Source organism: Artemia sp. Qi Xiang Cuo, chromosome 9 (genome assembly GCF_049724085.1).
Source record: "Artemia sp. Qi Xiang Cuo chromosome 9, ASM4972408v1, whole genome shotgun sequence".
NCBI classification, from domain to species: domain Eukaryota; kingdom Metazoa; phylum Arthropoda; class Branchiopoda; order Anostraca; family Artemiidae; genus Artemia; species Artemia sp. Qi Xiang Cuo.
Genome location: NC_142802.1, coordinates 3,107,734 through 3,123,832, shown reverse-complemented (window position 1 = coordinate 3,123,832; position 16,099 = coordinate 3,107,734). Strand labels below are relative to the sequence as shown.

At 34.9% G+C, this 16,099-nt stretch overlaps 1 protein-coding gene across 2 annotated transcripts in view; it reads right to left on the bottom strand.

The window, feature by feature from the left end:
• Positions 1-10,472: 10,472 nt before the first annotated feature.
• Positions 10,473-16,099, bottom strand: part of LOC148948231 (uncharacterized) — a 29,934-nt gene continuing 24,307 nt past the window's right edge. For both annotated transcript variants that reach the window (XM_089093833.1, XM_089093834.1), the window contains exons 5-7: positions 15,277-15,464; positions 11,788-11,946; positions 10,473-10,706 (exon numbers count right to left, since the gene is read on the bottom strand). In XM_089093833.1, the coding sequence (XP_088949959.1) occupies positions 10,494-10,706; positions 11,788-11,946; positions 15,277-15,464 (560 nt within the window). In that variant the 3' untranslated portion in view covers positions 10,473-10,493. The remainder of the gene's footprint in view (positions 10,707-11,787; positions 11,947-15,276; positions 15,465-16,099) is intronic.

The window sequence follows — 16,099 nt, the reverse complement described above, 5'->3', positions numbered from 1 at the left end:
GGTTTATAATCATATTAATGCAAAAATAAACAGCCTATGCGACTCAAACGCGAACCTAATTTTCAAGGGTGATCAGACATCCCCCAATTTCTTTTCAAGGGATAACTCCCCAGTAGCACAAAGAAACAAAACGCCAGAACCCGCTAGGCAGAAAACAGTACGTTTTCAGCCCATTAACCCTACAATATTAATGTGCTATAACTGCAATCGTGTTGGCCACAGAGCAAGAGAGTGCCACTATGTCAACAATCCCAGACCAAAAAATGATGTCGATAATACGCAAAATTACGATAACCATTTGTTCAAAAGGACAAATTTCGGCACCGGTCGTGCACTAGGATATAGCCAGAGGGGATTACACCAATCAGCACCATATAATGTGTGCCAACCCAATTTGTAAAACCCTCTCCCCAGAAGGCGAATTAATTATCGGTCTGAAAACCCAAATACTCACCAAGGCAAATATAATTCGAGAATGCAATATAAAAATCAAGAAAATTTGACAATGAGAAATGAGAATTTTACAAGCCAACGGCACTGGCAGTCAGCGCCAGCAAATGGCACTGAAACGAGATATCTACGATACCATAATAATACATGGTAAAGACAGGCAGACGTAAGTCATTTAAATATGCCTACGGAACCTACTACGTCTGATTATCTATTACAGGCACCAACAAATGAAATAAATCGTCAAGGAAACGCTTCAGGCCCCTCAGAAACATAGGTTGGACCTGGAGGGTGCCAGGGATATTTAATAAGTCTAAAATAATACTAGTGCCTTCTTGTAGTGATATTATTAACAAGTTACCTATATTTAAAGGTTTTTGTGTAGAAAACGTTTACGTTACGGCCTTAGTTGACAGTGGAGCTACTGTAAATATCATAAACTCTTGCGTATTTAATATATTGCCTCTGCACATTAGGCGACAAAAGAACCCTAATAATCCCAATTTAACAAGTATTACAGGCCATAAATTAAATGCAAAAGGGTCAATTTGCCTAAACGTAAAAAGAGACAGCATAACCTTCATGACAAATTTTATTATATGTGATAATCTCCCATATGAAGCTATTATAAGGGCAAATTTTCTAAGGTCTAATAGAATACTATTAGACGTAGCCCATGACAAGCTTGTATACCCAGTTAAGGTGGGGGAACAAATTTCTACCTTAAGAAATCGTAACAGAGGTTACGAAGATAACATAACAGTAAACAAAATTTCTAGTGGTATAATGTCGAAGTATTTTGAACCACATGTCTCGCAACGACAGAGCTTAATTGGGAATTTATTCAATTATCCTGAGAGAGACATCAGAAATGAAGTAAAATTAAATAATAACAGTATTGAATCTGCGAAAATAAAAATAGGAGATATGCGACAGTACAGATCAAATGAAATTAAGAAAATAGTGGAATTATGGAAAAACATAGTAAAACCCAACGTGACGCCACAAGATGCCGCAATGGCGCAGCATAGCGCCAGCATGAATCTAATAAACAATGAAAATGAAGAGAAATATTACGGATTTGCGATAAGGAAAACAAAAATCCCTCCCAAAACGATGCAAAAAATTCAAATATCACAAATGATCGAGCCAGTAATTAGCAAATCAGAAATATGGTTTGCGACACCGTCTGAAATACCCGAAAATCTGTTATGCGAGGAACAGATTATATCTTATGACAAAGGGGAAGGTTTTATTTGGGTAACCAATAACCATGAAAACGATACAATTACAATTAAAAAGGGGACTTGTTTAGTCCAAATCGAGGTTTTAACGGAAAATGATTTAAATAAATGGAAAAATTCTAAAATAAACCTAGTTAATGGTATTAAAACTTCAAATAAAGAATATCCCTTGACTAAATCGCAATTTTTAAACAAAATTAGAATGAATCATATTACGGATATGGAACTTAAGAAAAATTATGCGAATTATTATGGAATTTTAAGGATGTATTTTCTGCATCTTAAGATTATTTGGGGATGATTCAATTTTATCAGAACTAAATTTTAATGACTGGTAATCCCGTAGCAAAACAGCCATATCGTGTGCCATATAGGCACAAAGAGTGGTTAAAAAATAAAATCCATGAATTAGAAAGAAACGAAATTATACTCCTAAGTATAAGCCCGTATAGCGCACCAGTGATCCTAGTACCAAAAAAGAATGGAGATCTTAGACTCGTAGTAGATTATAGGGCTCTCAACAAACAAGTAGTTAGCGATAAATGTCCTCTACCGCGAATAAACAAAAGTCTTGACTCGCGTTGAAGCATAAACTAATAATTTAACTTTATGTACAGGACCTAAGTCTACAAACACGTGAATGGATGCAGACAGGATATCCATATGACCGCCTGAAAAGAATCCGAATCCGGAGCGTCCAAATACCTAAGGGTGCCCGTTGGTCTTGAAACTAGTTCAACCACGTTATGTAGACCCCTATTGCACCTGTTGAGAGGATTAAGGAATATAATTCATTTTGTTGATGATATTATATGCGTGGGGGAAAACACTGAGCAACACTTGGCAACTTTAGCTAAGGTGTTCGAGAAGTTCAGGCAAGGAAATTTAAAATGCCGGCCTGAGAAAGTAAATTTATTTCAATCCAAAATTAAATTTTTAGGAGTAATAGTAACACAGGGAAAGATATCCTCAGACCCTGATAAAATAAAATGTGTTGAAAACTTCAAGCCCCCCAGAACTATGAAAGAATTAAGGGGAATTTTAGGACTTACTGGCTACTTTAGAAAATTTGTACGCAATTATGCCCAAATTGCGAAACCCCTCACGGAATTAACCAAAGGAAACTCCCATAATGTTACCTGGTCTCAGGAAGCTCAAACTTCCCTAGACCAACTCAAGAAGGCACTCACTTCTGAACCAATTTTATCACTCCCTGATTTCGAAAACGGAAAATTCATCGTTACCACGGATGCTAGTTCAAAAGGCATTGGCACTATCCTTTCGCAAACAATCCCAGTAGAAAACCCTAACCCTCTACAGGGAACACCTAAACAAATAGAAAAAGTTATATGCTATTCAAGTAAAACTTTATCAAAGGGCGAAAGCAGATATTCCGCCACAAACTTAGAGTTATTATCTATTATCTACCACTTGGACAAATTTAGGCATTATTTAATTGGTAGAAAATTTATATTACGATCAGGCCATAAAAGCTTGCAGTACTTGCGCACACTTAAAAATCCCACGGGCATTCTAGCTAGATGGATCATGAAAATCCAAGACCTAGGTTATGAATTTGAACATTTAAAGGGAGAACAAAACGCAGCTTGCGAATTTCTGAGTAGATATCCAGAAAATGATCAGTCGGAAAATGAAGAAAATGAAGTTAATGCTATCAATGATAAAAGCAAACAGGGATGTAAGAAAAACAAAGTCAAAGACGCAGTAAAAGAAAATAAGACTAACTATTGTCCCTTGTCTTTAGAAAATATAAAAAGAAAGCAAAAAAAGGACGAAATGTGTGTAACACTAATTGATTATTTTGTGAATGATAAGGCGTTACCGGATAAATTCAAAACTATTAGAAAAGAGATAGATAATTTTTACTACGACCTTGATGAAGAAATACTGTGTAGGATTGTGACTGCTGAGACAAATAGAAACCAAACCTCGATAATACCTTTAATACCACAAAACTTGATAGGGCCTGCATTTGAATATTTTCATTCGGACACAGGTGGACGTTTAGGAGTTATGAAAACGTTCCACAAGTTAAAACAATACTTTTACGTACAATCGGCACTGACAGAACTTAAAGAATTTGTAAGTACATGCGAAGCATGTAATTTGAGAAAAATCCCCCCAGCTTATCCAAATCCCCCAATGGGAAGGGTCCCAGTAGCAAAGTACCCCTTCGATATTATCTCATTTGACCTGTACGGGACAAATGGAGGCTTACCTGTTTCTAGCAGAGGCCATACTTGTATTCTTTCGGTTGTGGATCATTTTTCCTGATGTACTTTTGTAAAAGATTTACAAAATCAATGTTCGTATGCCACAAGTAATGAATTATAAAAATATTTTTTAAAATTCGGTTTTCCTCACAAAATCTATAACGACAATAGTAGAAATTTTGTTTCAATAGTAACAAAAGATTAAATGAGTTTCCTTAACATAGAGAAAATGGTGACAGCGCCGTACCATCAACAAGCTAATGGAAAAATAGAAAACAGACATAAAATATTTTCGAACGTTATATGTATTTATACGAAAGACAATAGGAGCGACTGGGATAAATTCTTACCTTATTTAACCAACTTAATCAACAATGATTATTCCGAAAAAACCAGAGACAATCAATTTTATTTACTTTTTGTTCGATATTTTAGAATCCCTTTTGAGTATATTATTTAATCTTGTAAATTTTATAACGACTCAGAATATTATAAATAAGAATTCATAAATAGGATGAGGAAAACTTATAAAATAGTTAGGCAAGAGTTGGAAAAATGTAAAATAAACCAAGAGCTAAGAAACCAACCCAAAGTTAAGGGGAATATAGATTTCAAAGTAGGAGACTTTGTTTACCTAAGGAACGAGGCGAAAACGGAATGAAAAAAACTTTCCAACAAATATTCAGGACCTTACAGAATATTCAAAAAAGTACGATAACGAATATACCTTTAAAATGGAGAACCCCGAACGCGGAAGAACTTACAAGGCGCAGGTTAGCCGAATAAAAACAGCCAAATGTCCAGAGAGATGGGTATCCCATCCCTCTTCTACTGATTCGTCAGATTCGGAGAATGAGCCCCCTAGGTCAAGATTAGCAGAGCTAAAACCTTTCAATTTTAAACATGATTATTTTGAAAATGAAAGTGATGAACAAAAATTCGAAGAATTTTTGGTTATGGAAAATTTAGTCATCCTAGAGAAAAAATCCCTAATACCAGTAAGAATAAGAACGCCAAAAACCCCAAAAAAGTATTCATTGGCGACTGTGGGAGATTTAGATTATACAATATCTCCAAAAACCAAATTCTTCCCCGATAGAATTTCGACCCCATGTCTCCCCACAAGATTTCCAGACGATATGGTTTCCGCTGCAACACCAATAGAAAGGCCCCTGTCATTACAGGAAGAATTAAACAGAGCTGTAGAAACCCCCTGTATTACTTTAAAGCAAACTCCTCTCAAAGAGTTAATTAAAACAAACCTGCGAGAAGCTATGGACTTAATTAATTTCCCCATAAAAACTAGTCAAAGTACAGTGCCCGGGAATAAAACTCCCAAGGATTACCAGCAAGGTCAACATCATGGTATAACTGTGTCCAAGGTCAAACCTAAAAAGTGGACTTCATGGAGGGAAACCTTTGTGCAGAGAATGCCCCATCCCCCTGAGGACATGGCCTTCAAACACTGGAGGAACCCCAAAAAAACTTTTGATTCCTCCCAAAGCTCTCATGAATCTTTCAAATCCCCCAAGTTGAGGACTCAATGCGAGGACTTAAGAGAATAAACCTTCTACTTCCAGAGGAGTAGAAATTTACGAAGGAAGGGCAGGTGAAACCTCAAAAACTGCCACCTCTAAAAGTTCTCATCCGGAGTAGTCGGAAACTAGTTCCGAAGAGTCTGATGGTGAATCAGACCAAATAGTAGCTAAATAAATATGGAAATCAAGGCCAACCTCAGCAGCCGCACATTGTAAACAAACGATATTAAAAGGCCAAGAATTTTTTAAAAAACAAAAAAAAAGGTTTTACCTTATTTCGATAGACAACCCGAAAAAGAGAATACAAAAACAACCAGAGGAGAAAATAACGACACAGTCAGGTAGAACGGTTAAAAAACCTGACAGATGGAAATATCCCTAATTAATGAAAAGACAAATTTCAAAGATATGAATCTTTGAAATAAATTCAAACCATAATAAATTCAAAAGTGTGCAAGTAAAGTTAACCAAGTCAATATTAATAAAAAAAAAAAAATTAAATAAAATAATACGAGTAATGTCAAAACGTTGACGATCACAGAAAATAAACAAATGTAGGAAGCTAGTGGTCTACTGAAAACGACAACTGGCGTTGGACCACGTCTTGTGGGACGCCCGTGGAGGAACTCAAGGCCCATGATTGTTTTCTAATTTTTGTGGTGTGTAAATGAACGGAAGAAGGAATATTTCTCAGTCCTTCAAGTGTAAGAAATTAGTATTTTTATGCCAATCAGGGCCAGTCAAAACAATACTTAAAGGTTGAATAGAAACTTCTGTGAGCTAGTTAAGTTTTCGTTTTTTGAATCAGAATGCTTTGAAAGAGAAACAGAGAGTTTACTTTCTTATAGCTCCGAGAAAAAAATAAGCTTTTTAATTTCATTATATTATATCTATGACGTATGCTGTCCTACAGCTGTTTTAAAAATTAGTTCCCTATAGAAACAAAGTCATTAACGTCTTTAGCTCCTTGGCGAAAAAAAAAAATTTAATTTAATTATTTTATATCTATGACGTATACAATAACATAGAGATCACTGTTCTATCGTTCTGTGACAAAAATGTTCTTTAATTTCATTGGTTTATCTATGACATATCTTGTGCTCTAATTTATGTTACATATTTTCGAAAGTCAGTCACGTTATATCTTACCTATGCTAACTCAGGTTCCCCTCAGATTTTCTATGAAAAATCGACCCATGTCCTAACCAAGATGTATATTATCAAAAAAAACAAAAAAACAAGAAATAATCAGTAAAGAAGCGTCTATTTATACGAAACATTTTATCTTAGTGCAGTTTATAATTATTTTAGGCCTACCAGTGTAATTAAGCGCCGCAAGTTTGCTCATTCATGTGTTTCTTACTCGAGTATTATATGTACCAATAGCAAACTATTGGTAACTATAACCAAACAGCCTATTGGTACGTTTATATGTAGAATTTCACAGCGGATGTTGAATTATACCTCAAAAACAGTACGGAAAATTATAAAACCATCTAATCAATTAAGATATATAGATTGAAACCCTGTGAATGTTCAATGGTGACTAAGTAAAACCCACACGGAATTCCGTATTAATGTGAAGGTGTTTTTCGCTTAACGGATTCTATTAAGACTTTAATATAATATTTATTTATTTAGTGCTGAAGGATTTGCTCAAACAATAGCCTTCTAAAAAGATATTGATGTCAGTTCTTCATTATGCTTATATTCTTTGCCAAGCATTACCTGGAATCTACGGAGGCAAGCTTGGAAATCCTGCACCTAATGACCTTATTCGAAAAGCGAATATGAGGAACCAATGTTGACTTGCAATTACAGAAAAATCCTGAGACTAAGAACCTCTGCATTTCAGCCGTTAAACCCGGAGCCGCATGAGAACGTCTAAGCCAAGAAATAGGGAAGACATCGGAAAACTAGTGGGTATAGAGGTCTCCACTAGCCCTTGTTATGTCTTATTCCCTCATTGTAGTATCGTTTGCGTAAAACCGTGAGGTTATGACGCTGCAACATGCGTTTCTTAAACATCACGGACATGCGTGAACAATGCAGGAATTAAAAATATTGTAAAAGTAGACCTCAAACTTAATAATGTAGTGTAAATTATGTTTATTTAATATCGATATTGTCGTTATCAGAACAAATTTGAAGAAATTTCTGTTTTAGATTTTCATTGCGAGTGCTAATATTAATGTATTTATTTAATTCTGTCTCATAGCTAAGAAATTATAACCCAATTAATTCGTGAATTATTGTATGTGTATTTACTTAAAAGAACATGTCATTCTGCCGCGTTGTTTTTATGGCAGGAAAGTAAATGGACACTTTGGTCATTGAGTATTACAATAAGCTGCCCAGTACAGATACGACCCAGTAGCATCTATTTTCATCATATCTCAAACAGCGAAGAGTGCTCACCATAACTTCAGGCAATTTCCATCCCAGCTTCGTCTACGAAAACAACAGTTACCTTCGATCGTCGTTTCATCGACTAAGAACCATATTATGTATCAGGTAAAACTATATTTGAACCTCAGTATCAAGTGCCTTAACGAACTATATAATCGCATAAACGCTGAGAAACCCATCGGTCAGTACAAGATATAAATACGCAGATATCGCTGTTGATAGTCACTATGGACCCCAGAATAATTTGACAGTATAGTGATGATATTTGAAACTAAACGATATTAAACGCTATTTAAAGTTAAATGACACTTAAAGACATTTGAAGATTTTTGAAGACGAAATTAAAGACAATTTGAAATTTAATTCTGAGAACTCCATCGATCAGCACACGATAAACGATATTTGAAGTTAAATGACACTTAAAAACATTTGAAGATATTTGAAGCAGAAATTAAAGACAATTTGAACTTTAACTCTGAGAACACCATCGAGAAGTACAAGACGAACGATATTTAACCATATTAGAAGTTGAAAGATACTTAAAGACAATTGAAGATATTTGAAACTGAAGTTAAAAACAATTTGAAGTTTAATTCTGAAAACCCCGTCGAGCAGTACAAGATAAACGATATTTGAAGTTAAATGATATTTGAAGATGTTTGAAGTTGAATTTAAAGACAATATATTAAAAGAGTCACCATAATATGACGACAACCCGTTTCAAAAGGCACAAATGAACAATTTTACGCAAGAATACATTCTCTATGTGCCCCAAAAATCCAAAAAAAAAAAAAAAAAAAAATGACATACTGAGAAGAAAAACACCGACACCTATAGTGGGAAGAATCATTTCTCAGTTAACTATTAGAACTATATTTAACAGTCATTTCCCAGTTGACTATTAGGGAAAACTTACCGTGTAAAGACAACTAGACTCGAACTGTTCCATGAAGAAACCATAACGTAAGTGCTTCGAAATTTTTGCCACGACAAAAGGAGTGAAGGATAGTAATTTACAACAGAAGGGTGTAGCACACTAAGGACACGAAAGGTGATGAATAGATGTGAAGCTACATTTGTTACTTCCCAACAGCTTTGACAATGCAAAAATCTCAATAGTGAAAGTGTTTTAATGTCATCAGTGAATATGTTGATCCAAATATTGTATGTTATAAATCATTTATTTGTGTACCACAATTAGAATTAGGTTTAATATTATTATATTATTCATTTAACGTTGTGTATATATTTTGTAGTAATGAATATATACAGCAAAATAAAAAAAAAAATAGAAATAACTTAAAATTATAATATACCAACCCATTTTTTAAAATTAAAATAAAAACGTGTTAGATATAGAAAAAAAAAAAAAAAAAAAAAAAATCTTTATTAAATTATAAGAAAAATAAAAAAATAAAAAATTATGCGGGGCTGCTAATCTTTTATAGGGACTTGTAAAAAAAACATAAAAAAAAATTAAAATTTTTGAAACTCCTAATGGGCAGTTACTAATGACGGGGCGTCATTATTTCATGGGAAGGGTGATATGTACCATGAGTAAGATGTGATGTAGTTGAAATACCAAAATAAAGTTCCTTTCTAAAGATAATTCCGAATCCTTATAATTAAGCTAAATCTAGTCGCAAAAAAGAAAAGTCCTTAATCAGCAAAAAAAGAGAAATTGCATTTCTAGCTTCAGTCAGACAACGGCGCTAGTCGTTCGAATTTCGCTAAGATAATTGTAGCAAAAAAAAAAAAATGCAATGCATAACATTTATAAGGAAGTTTAAAATGCAAAAAAATGTGTGAACTCCTGAATCATCTGAAATATCTTAAAGAAATTATTGGACGAGGATTCGCGTCCTTGGGCCACGTGAGCCAATGGTAAGCAGTCCCTAGGGCGCAGGACGAAAGAACTGCGTTTGGGAGTGGGGTAAATGTGTTTTTTAATTTTAATGTTAAGTTAGATCTAAAACGGTTCGTACCGCAAATAATCTCGGTCACCATTATTGTCATTGAAGTGACCCGTTGCTGTACAACTAAGCATGTAAGTTCAATAAATCTATTGTCTTTTTACATGTGTTTATTTCTCTTATATGTCTGAGTCTAGTCCGATAATAGGTAATTAGTTCGCCAGTCTCCAAGGTAAATGCTCCCAAAGGAATCTGATCTCCAGATAGCTCAAGGAAGAAGAAGCCACATTTGTGTGTCTACATATTCAATTTTCTCTCATTAATTGAGAGCGGCACCAGCCTAGTTGACACAATCTCCAGCGCTATAAGTGGCGCTATAGGAGAAATTTCTATCACCACAGTAGCGAATCTTCCCATTACCACAATATAAATTCTTTTATCGCTACAAATAGCCCGAGAAGAAGAGGCCACGCTTTTTCATTCCTACAAGCACCAAAAGTTGTCATCGCAACAGCTTAGAAAGAGTTTCTAACCCCTGCTAGCCTATAAGAATTCGTATCTCTTGAAGTCAGATCTAATTGGGCCGTGGAAACAAAGCTCTGAGACGTCAAAACTTATAGTTCAATAAATCATTAACTACTACTAAAAACTTTACATAACACATTATTATTATATTAATCATTAGATGGCACTAAGTGTTGCACACTAACCTAATAAGGATTCATCTCCACTTTCTTCTTCAGATGCTTCTCGTGCTGAATCAGCATCAGTATCGATATCAACTTCTTCTTCTACTTCATCTTGAGTTTCATCTAATCCCTCCTCATCTACCTTCATACTTAGGGAGGATTCAGGACGAGACGATGTCGTCGATTTTCTACTCCTTCTTCTCACACGGCCAACTGACCCTTCCTTCTCCTTAAATAACAAACGGTACTTGAATATAGATGGCTTTTTTTTTTTTTTTTTTTTTTTTTTAGGGAAAATTTTTAAAACTCTTTAAAACCTGATCAATCAGGAATTACCAAAGCTATGAGGTTCATCTCATTTAAAGATAAGGGATTTTAATATGAAATCCTCCATTCTGAAAAAGTTTTTTTCGAGTAGACCAGTCTAGGGCCCCAAAGTCTTATTCTGGCCTTGAAAGGGAGATAGGTGGCACCAGTCATTATTGTGATAAATAAGTTTCAGAATTCCAATTTTGATCTTTCTCAGTCTTTAATATCATCGTCATGGATACCTCATATCTTGAAATCGATTCCCCCAGACTGCAACCAGTTGAATTGTGGAATTAAACCACTAAAATTTTCATCAAAATGATACCCGTTAAGACGAAATTGTGTTGAGTCTTGGGGCTTGTACACTTGTGTCTTGCACTTAAAACATATGGAACCTACCTAGCTGGCACATATGAAGCAGGATACGCTGTGAATAAATAAAAACACAAAAATATGACGATTAAGTGTGTTTGGAGCTCAAAGACTTTTCAGTTGTAATCAAAAATTCCCGAACGAATCCCCATCCCCATCCGTGATGCTTCAGGAAATAGCGTCTCTAGGTATAGGCCTACCCCAGAGTGTGAATCAAGCTAAACTACTGGTTCTTTGTAATGGTAGTGCGCAATCAAGGACATTTCAGCATTACGAAGTTGTACTTCGGAAAACTTCCGATCAAAGCTCAAACATTTCTGGTAAAATATGAAGAATTTGGACAAATCCTCATCCATTAAAATGGATGATTAAAATTTAAAAGCTTTTAAAAGCTCAAAACTTCTTTAGGGGAGGAAAAGAGGAGAAACTGTTCTCAAAAAGAAACTTTTCCAGAAATTTTTCTTCAGAAAAGAAACTTTCTGGAGGAACTGTTTTTCTTCCGACAATCTTAGAGGAGAAGCAGGGCTTACGAGTGTGCACCCCCCCCCCTTAATTTTCAAAAATAGTTTAATATGTATAAATTCGAAACAAAAATTCAAAGTAGGTGCGATTTTGAAATGATAACTTACATCAATTGGTTGCTCACTAGTTTTGTCGCCTTGTTGCATTATTTTCTCTTTCCTAAGTAGTTCATAGTTTTCAGCTAGTATCTTCTCTACTTGTTCACGTTCCGCTTTGTCCACTTGCCTCTGAGACCTCCGTGGAGGGGACGGTGGGCATTCACGGTCCTGAAATTTAATAATTCCACAATTACTTGACAGCTAGACATCCTCTATAATGTAATCTGCACTCCACAATTGGAGGTAGTTATCTGTAAGGTGTCGAGATACAACAATCTCATTTCTGTTCTGAACTGTGATTTGAAAACTGTTCTGCCAGCTCTAATGATTAATTGATCAATTAAATTTAGTCCCAACTGTATATATATATATATATATATATATATATATATATATATATATATATATATATATATATATATATATATATATATATATATATATATATATATATATATATATATATATATATATATATATATATATATATATATATATCAGAAATTTACCTACATAAGCACCAGGCAACCAAAATAAGGCAAGCCGAAAAAACAAAACAAGAAAGTCCACTGACCCAAAAGTTCCTTAAAATCTTTACACATTTTGAAATTCATTTCAAACATATTATCAAAGATATTTGTAAAAGAATAACAATACGAATTAAATACCCAAGACCCAGGCGTGTGTTGAGTTCTATTAGTGAATACGTTGGCCTTGACATCTGAGCTCGAGCGCAAAACGAATCAAAAAGAATAAATTTGTGTTCAAATCTGAAAAAATACTACCTTTTATGAACATTAAACTTTTTTTTAGCCCCCTCTTTAGAAATTTGTTTGTAGGCTCGTTTGTTTCATACATCTCAAAATTTAATCCAAACATAATATCAAAGATACTAAAGAATTAAACAACAACAAGAATTAAACATTTAAGATTTGGATAGATGTTGGGTTTTATTCGGGTATACATTGGCTTTGACAACTAGGCTTGACGGGAGACCCATTAAGTCATTAAGACTCGTTGACCCATTAAGGCATTAAGCTAATTAAAACATATTAAGTCTCTTTCGTCTTGTTTAAAACTTAAGGTTCCAAAGAAGCAGCAAAACAAGATTCTACCCCTTCTTAGTTATAAAAATAAGCACATTTTTCAGAAAAAAAAACTATTCAACTCTTCAATTAGGAATAATACTTATTACATATTAATATCAATACTAATTTATATAATAATATTAATTTATATATTCTTAATTTAAGCAAGCATAGATAGATAGATGTATTAACACGAAAGCCCTATTAGGCCATGGTGAAACACAGCAAACAGGCAAAAAATACAACATACAAACTGAAACTAGCAAAACACTAGAACTTACTCAAGAAAATTTTCACAATACTTCAAACCTTTCAATATTTTTTGTATCTAAATTAAACTCACTCTTCAACATTTCCAAAATCCAATCTCTCTCCAACCTTTCTACCAAAAATTCCCATTCGCAACTCCCTCAATTCCTTGTTCGTTCTCCAAGAGGCATACAATTACAATAAGAATATGCTACATTATATACTTATCACGCAGTAAACAGATGTACGATTCGATAAAAAACGAAAAAAAAAAACAATTGTTAAACTGAAATGTTCTTATTTTAAGTTGAATAGGATGGGGTCACATATATATTAGCTAATATTCTAATGTAAATAATTATTATCTTTAGTGGCCGAGTGGATTGATCTCTGCTTGGCAATATTTGGCCTAGGATGCAAGCCCAGTTTCCGCAGGGCCGATACAAGGATGTTTGCAGTCAAGAAGCGCTACATGAATCCATTGACTAGACTAGTACATATATTATTAATAGTATCAGAATTAAAAATAAGTATTATTCCTGATTGAAGAGTTAAATAATTCAAACTGGCGAATACATTCATTTATGTATTGTCCACTGATGCTATACCCCATTAATAACTCCGAATTATCCATACACTGGAATTTTGCTAATACCAAATTGAGTAAAAATGTCAAAACGTCAACAAAATCGTCAAAAAATCTATTGATATTAAAGTGATTAGTGCGATTAGTACGAGAATAACACTGCCGCGATTAAGGTAGGAAATGACGTTAGCAGCTGGTTTTGTATTATATCAGGAGTTAAGCAGGATTGTGCTCTATCCCCCTTTATATGGATTATTTTGATGGACTTTGTCTTAAGGAGCACAGGAAAGGCAATGGGAGACCACTGAATCAAATGGGGAGGAAAAAGTCTCCTGGGCTTAGATTATGCTGATGATTTAAGCATCCTAGATGAAAGTGTGAGCAAAATGAATGAACTTTTAGAGGTTTTGCGAGTTCAGGGTGCTAGAAAAGGTTTGAAAATTAATGTTAAGAAGACTAAGTCACAAAGGATAGGAATAAGTCAAGGTGAAGAGATGACGTTGGGTAATGAAAAGATTGATCAGGTGGGTAGCTTCACTTACCTTGGTAGTATTATTAGTAAAGATGGTGGGAACAGTGAAGATGTTAAAAGTAGAATGGCCAAGGCTCAGGTCTTTTTTTCACAGTTAAAAAAAGTTTGGAAGAATAGGAAGATAAAACTGGAAACCAAGATTGAGACACTAGAAGCTACAGTGATGACAGTGGTCAAATATGGCTCTGAAGCATTGGCGCTCCGAAAAGCGGATGAAGATTTGTTAGATGTTTTCCAGAGGAATTGGCTGACTGACCGTATGTTAAACAATAGGCTGTACGAAAAATGTGGTTCAATACCGTTCTCTAGGGCTATAATGAAAAAAAGGTTGAGGTGGCTAGGGCACGTTGTGCGGATGAAGGATGACAAATTGCCGAAGATTCTTCTTTTCGGCGAACCGTCTAGGGCTAAATAGAAAGCAGGTTTTCCTCGTCTGGGGCGGGAGAACGTCATAAAGAAAGATTTAAAGGAAATGGGAACTTCGTGGGAGGGTGTAAAAGGGAGGCTTTGAATAGATTGGGATGGAGGAGAAGCGTGCGTAGCTGTCTTGGCCTCAGACGGCTTGGTGCTGCGGTGAGTTGTTAGTAATAGTAGTAGATACAGAGAAATACTCCTATCTAAATCCTTTAAAAAAGCTTCTGATGGTACCAAAAGTTACTAATGTCAAATTGAGTACAAATAAAATGTTCACTGCATGCATTTTACTGAAAACATAATCGGTTGCATTACAGCTGCTTAGAGTGGGATTGCAGGCTCAGATGAGTTCATACTTAGGATGATGAATCATCCTGGGAAACAGTAAAAAATGTACGGATATGAGGAAATGAGTAATATTCCTATTTAAATCCTGAATACAAGTAATAAATTTGATACATGCTAAGAAATTGTGAGTATGAAGTGGAATCATAACAAATGCCAGTATCAGGAGAAAATTTGCAATCATCCAACCGACAGCTTTAAAAAATATTTTTGTGTATATTTCTACGTAACACTGCTAGCTACAATCATCAAATTAATATATTCATCCCAAAAAAATTACTTACAATTGGGACAGTCTCTTCATGAACACTAGGCTGCAGCTCAATTTCTTCATGTATGATCTCTCCCGTTGTTGGTTCTGCCTCTTCTTCACTGTCATGAATGTCAACATTCTCAAGTTCTTCGGCAAGCCGTTGAAAAGGTGCTGCTGAATAGCAATGATCCATTGTTATCAATTGCAGCAAACCAAGACCTGAAAAAAAAAAAAAAAAAAAAATCAGATATCAACCCAAAAAAAGTGCAATATGAAGTAGGCTATTTCAAGGGTGGAGCATCGATGTTGCCTAACCCAGGGCCAGAGCAGCTTTAACGGCTCAAGTCATTTAAGAAGCAGGAATTAGCCAGCCAGTAAGTCAGCAAATGGGGTTCATCAGACACACAGGCAGGGGAATATCATTGGCACCAAAAGAAACATAATTTTTTTCCTATGAATTGTTACAGTTTTCAAATAATTACTCGGTTTCCCTTTTGCTGTCTTAAGATACCCATCCCACTAAGTGTGTGCACTAGGGATTAGGTGCCTGGAGTGGGTAGGAGAGTTTGTAACAGCAATTTGAGGCCACAAATCAAACAGAGTAAACACGTAAACACGTTTGGAAAAAGTTCCAAAACTTGCCAGTAGCAGAATTCGACAGAATTCTAAAAGCTGCCAAATCTGCCAACTAAATTTCACTTGGCCATGAAAACTGCAAATTCGCATTTTTACTATGCTACCACACTTTTTCCATGGGGGCATGCAAAATTCCTGATACAGTAGATATTTTCCAAGCTTTCTGTACCCCATCGAAAATAGGGCAAATCAAAGGTTCATTCAAAAATGCTTTTTTT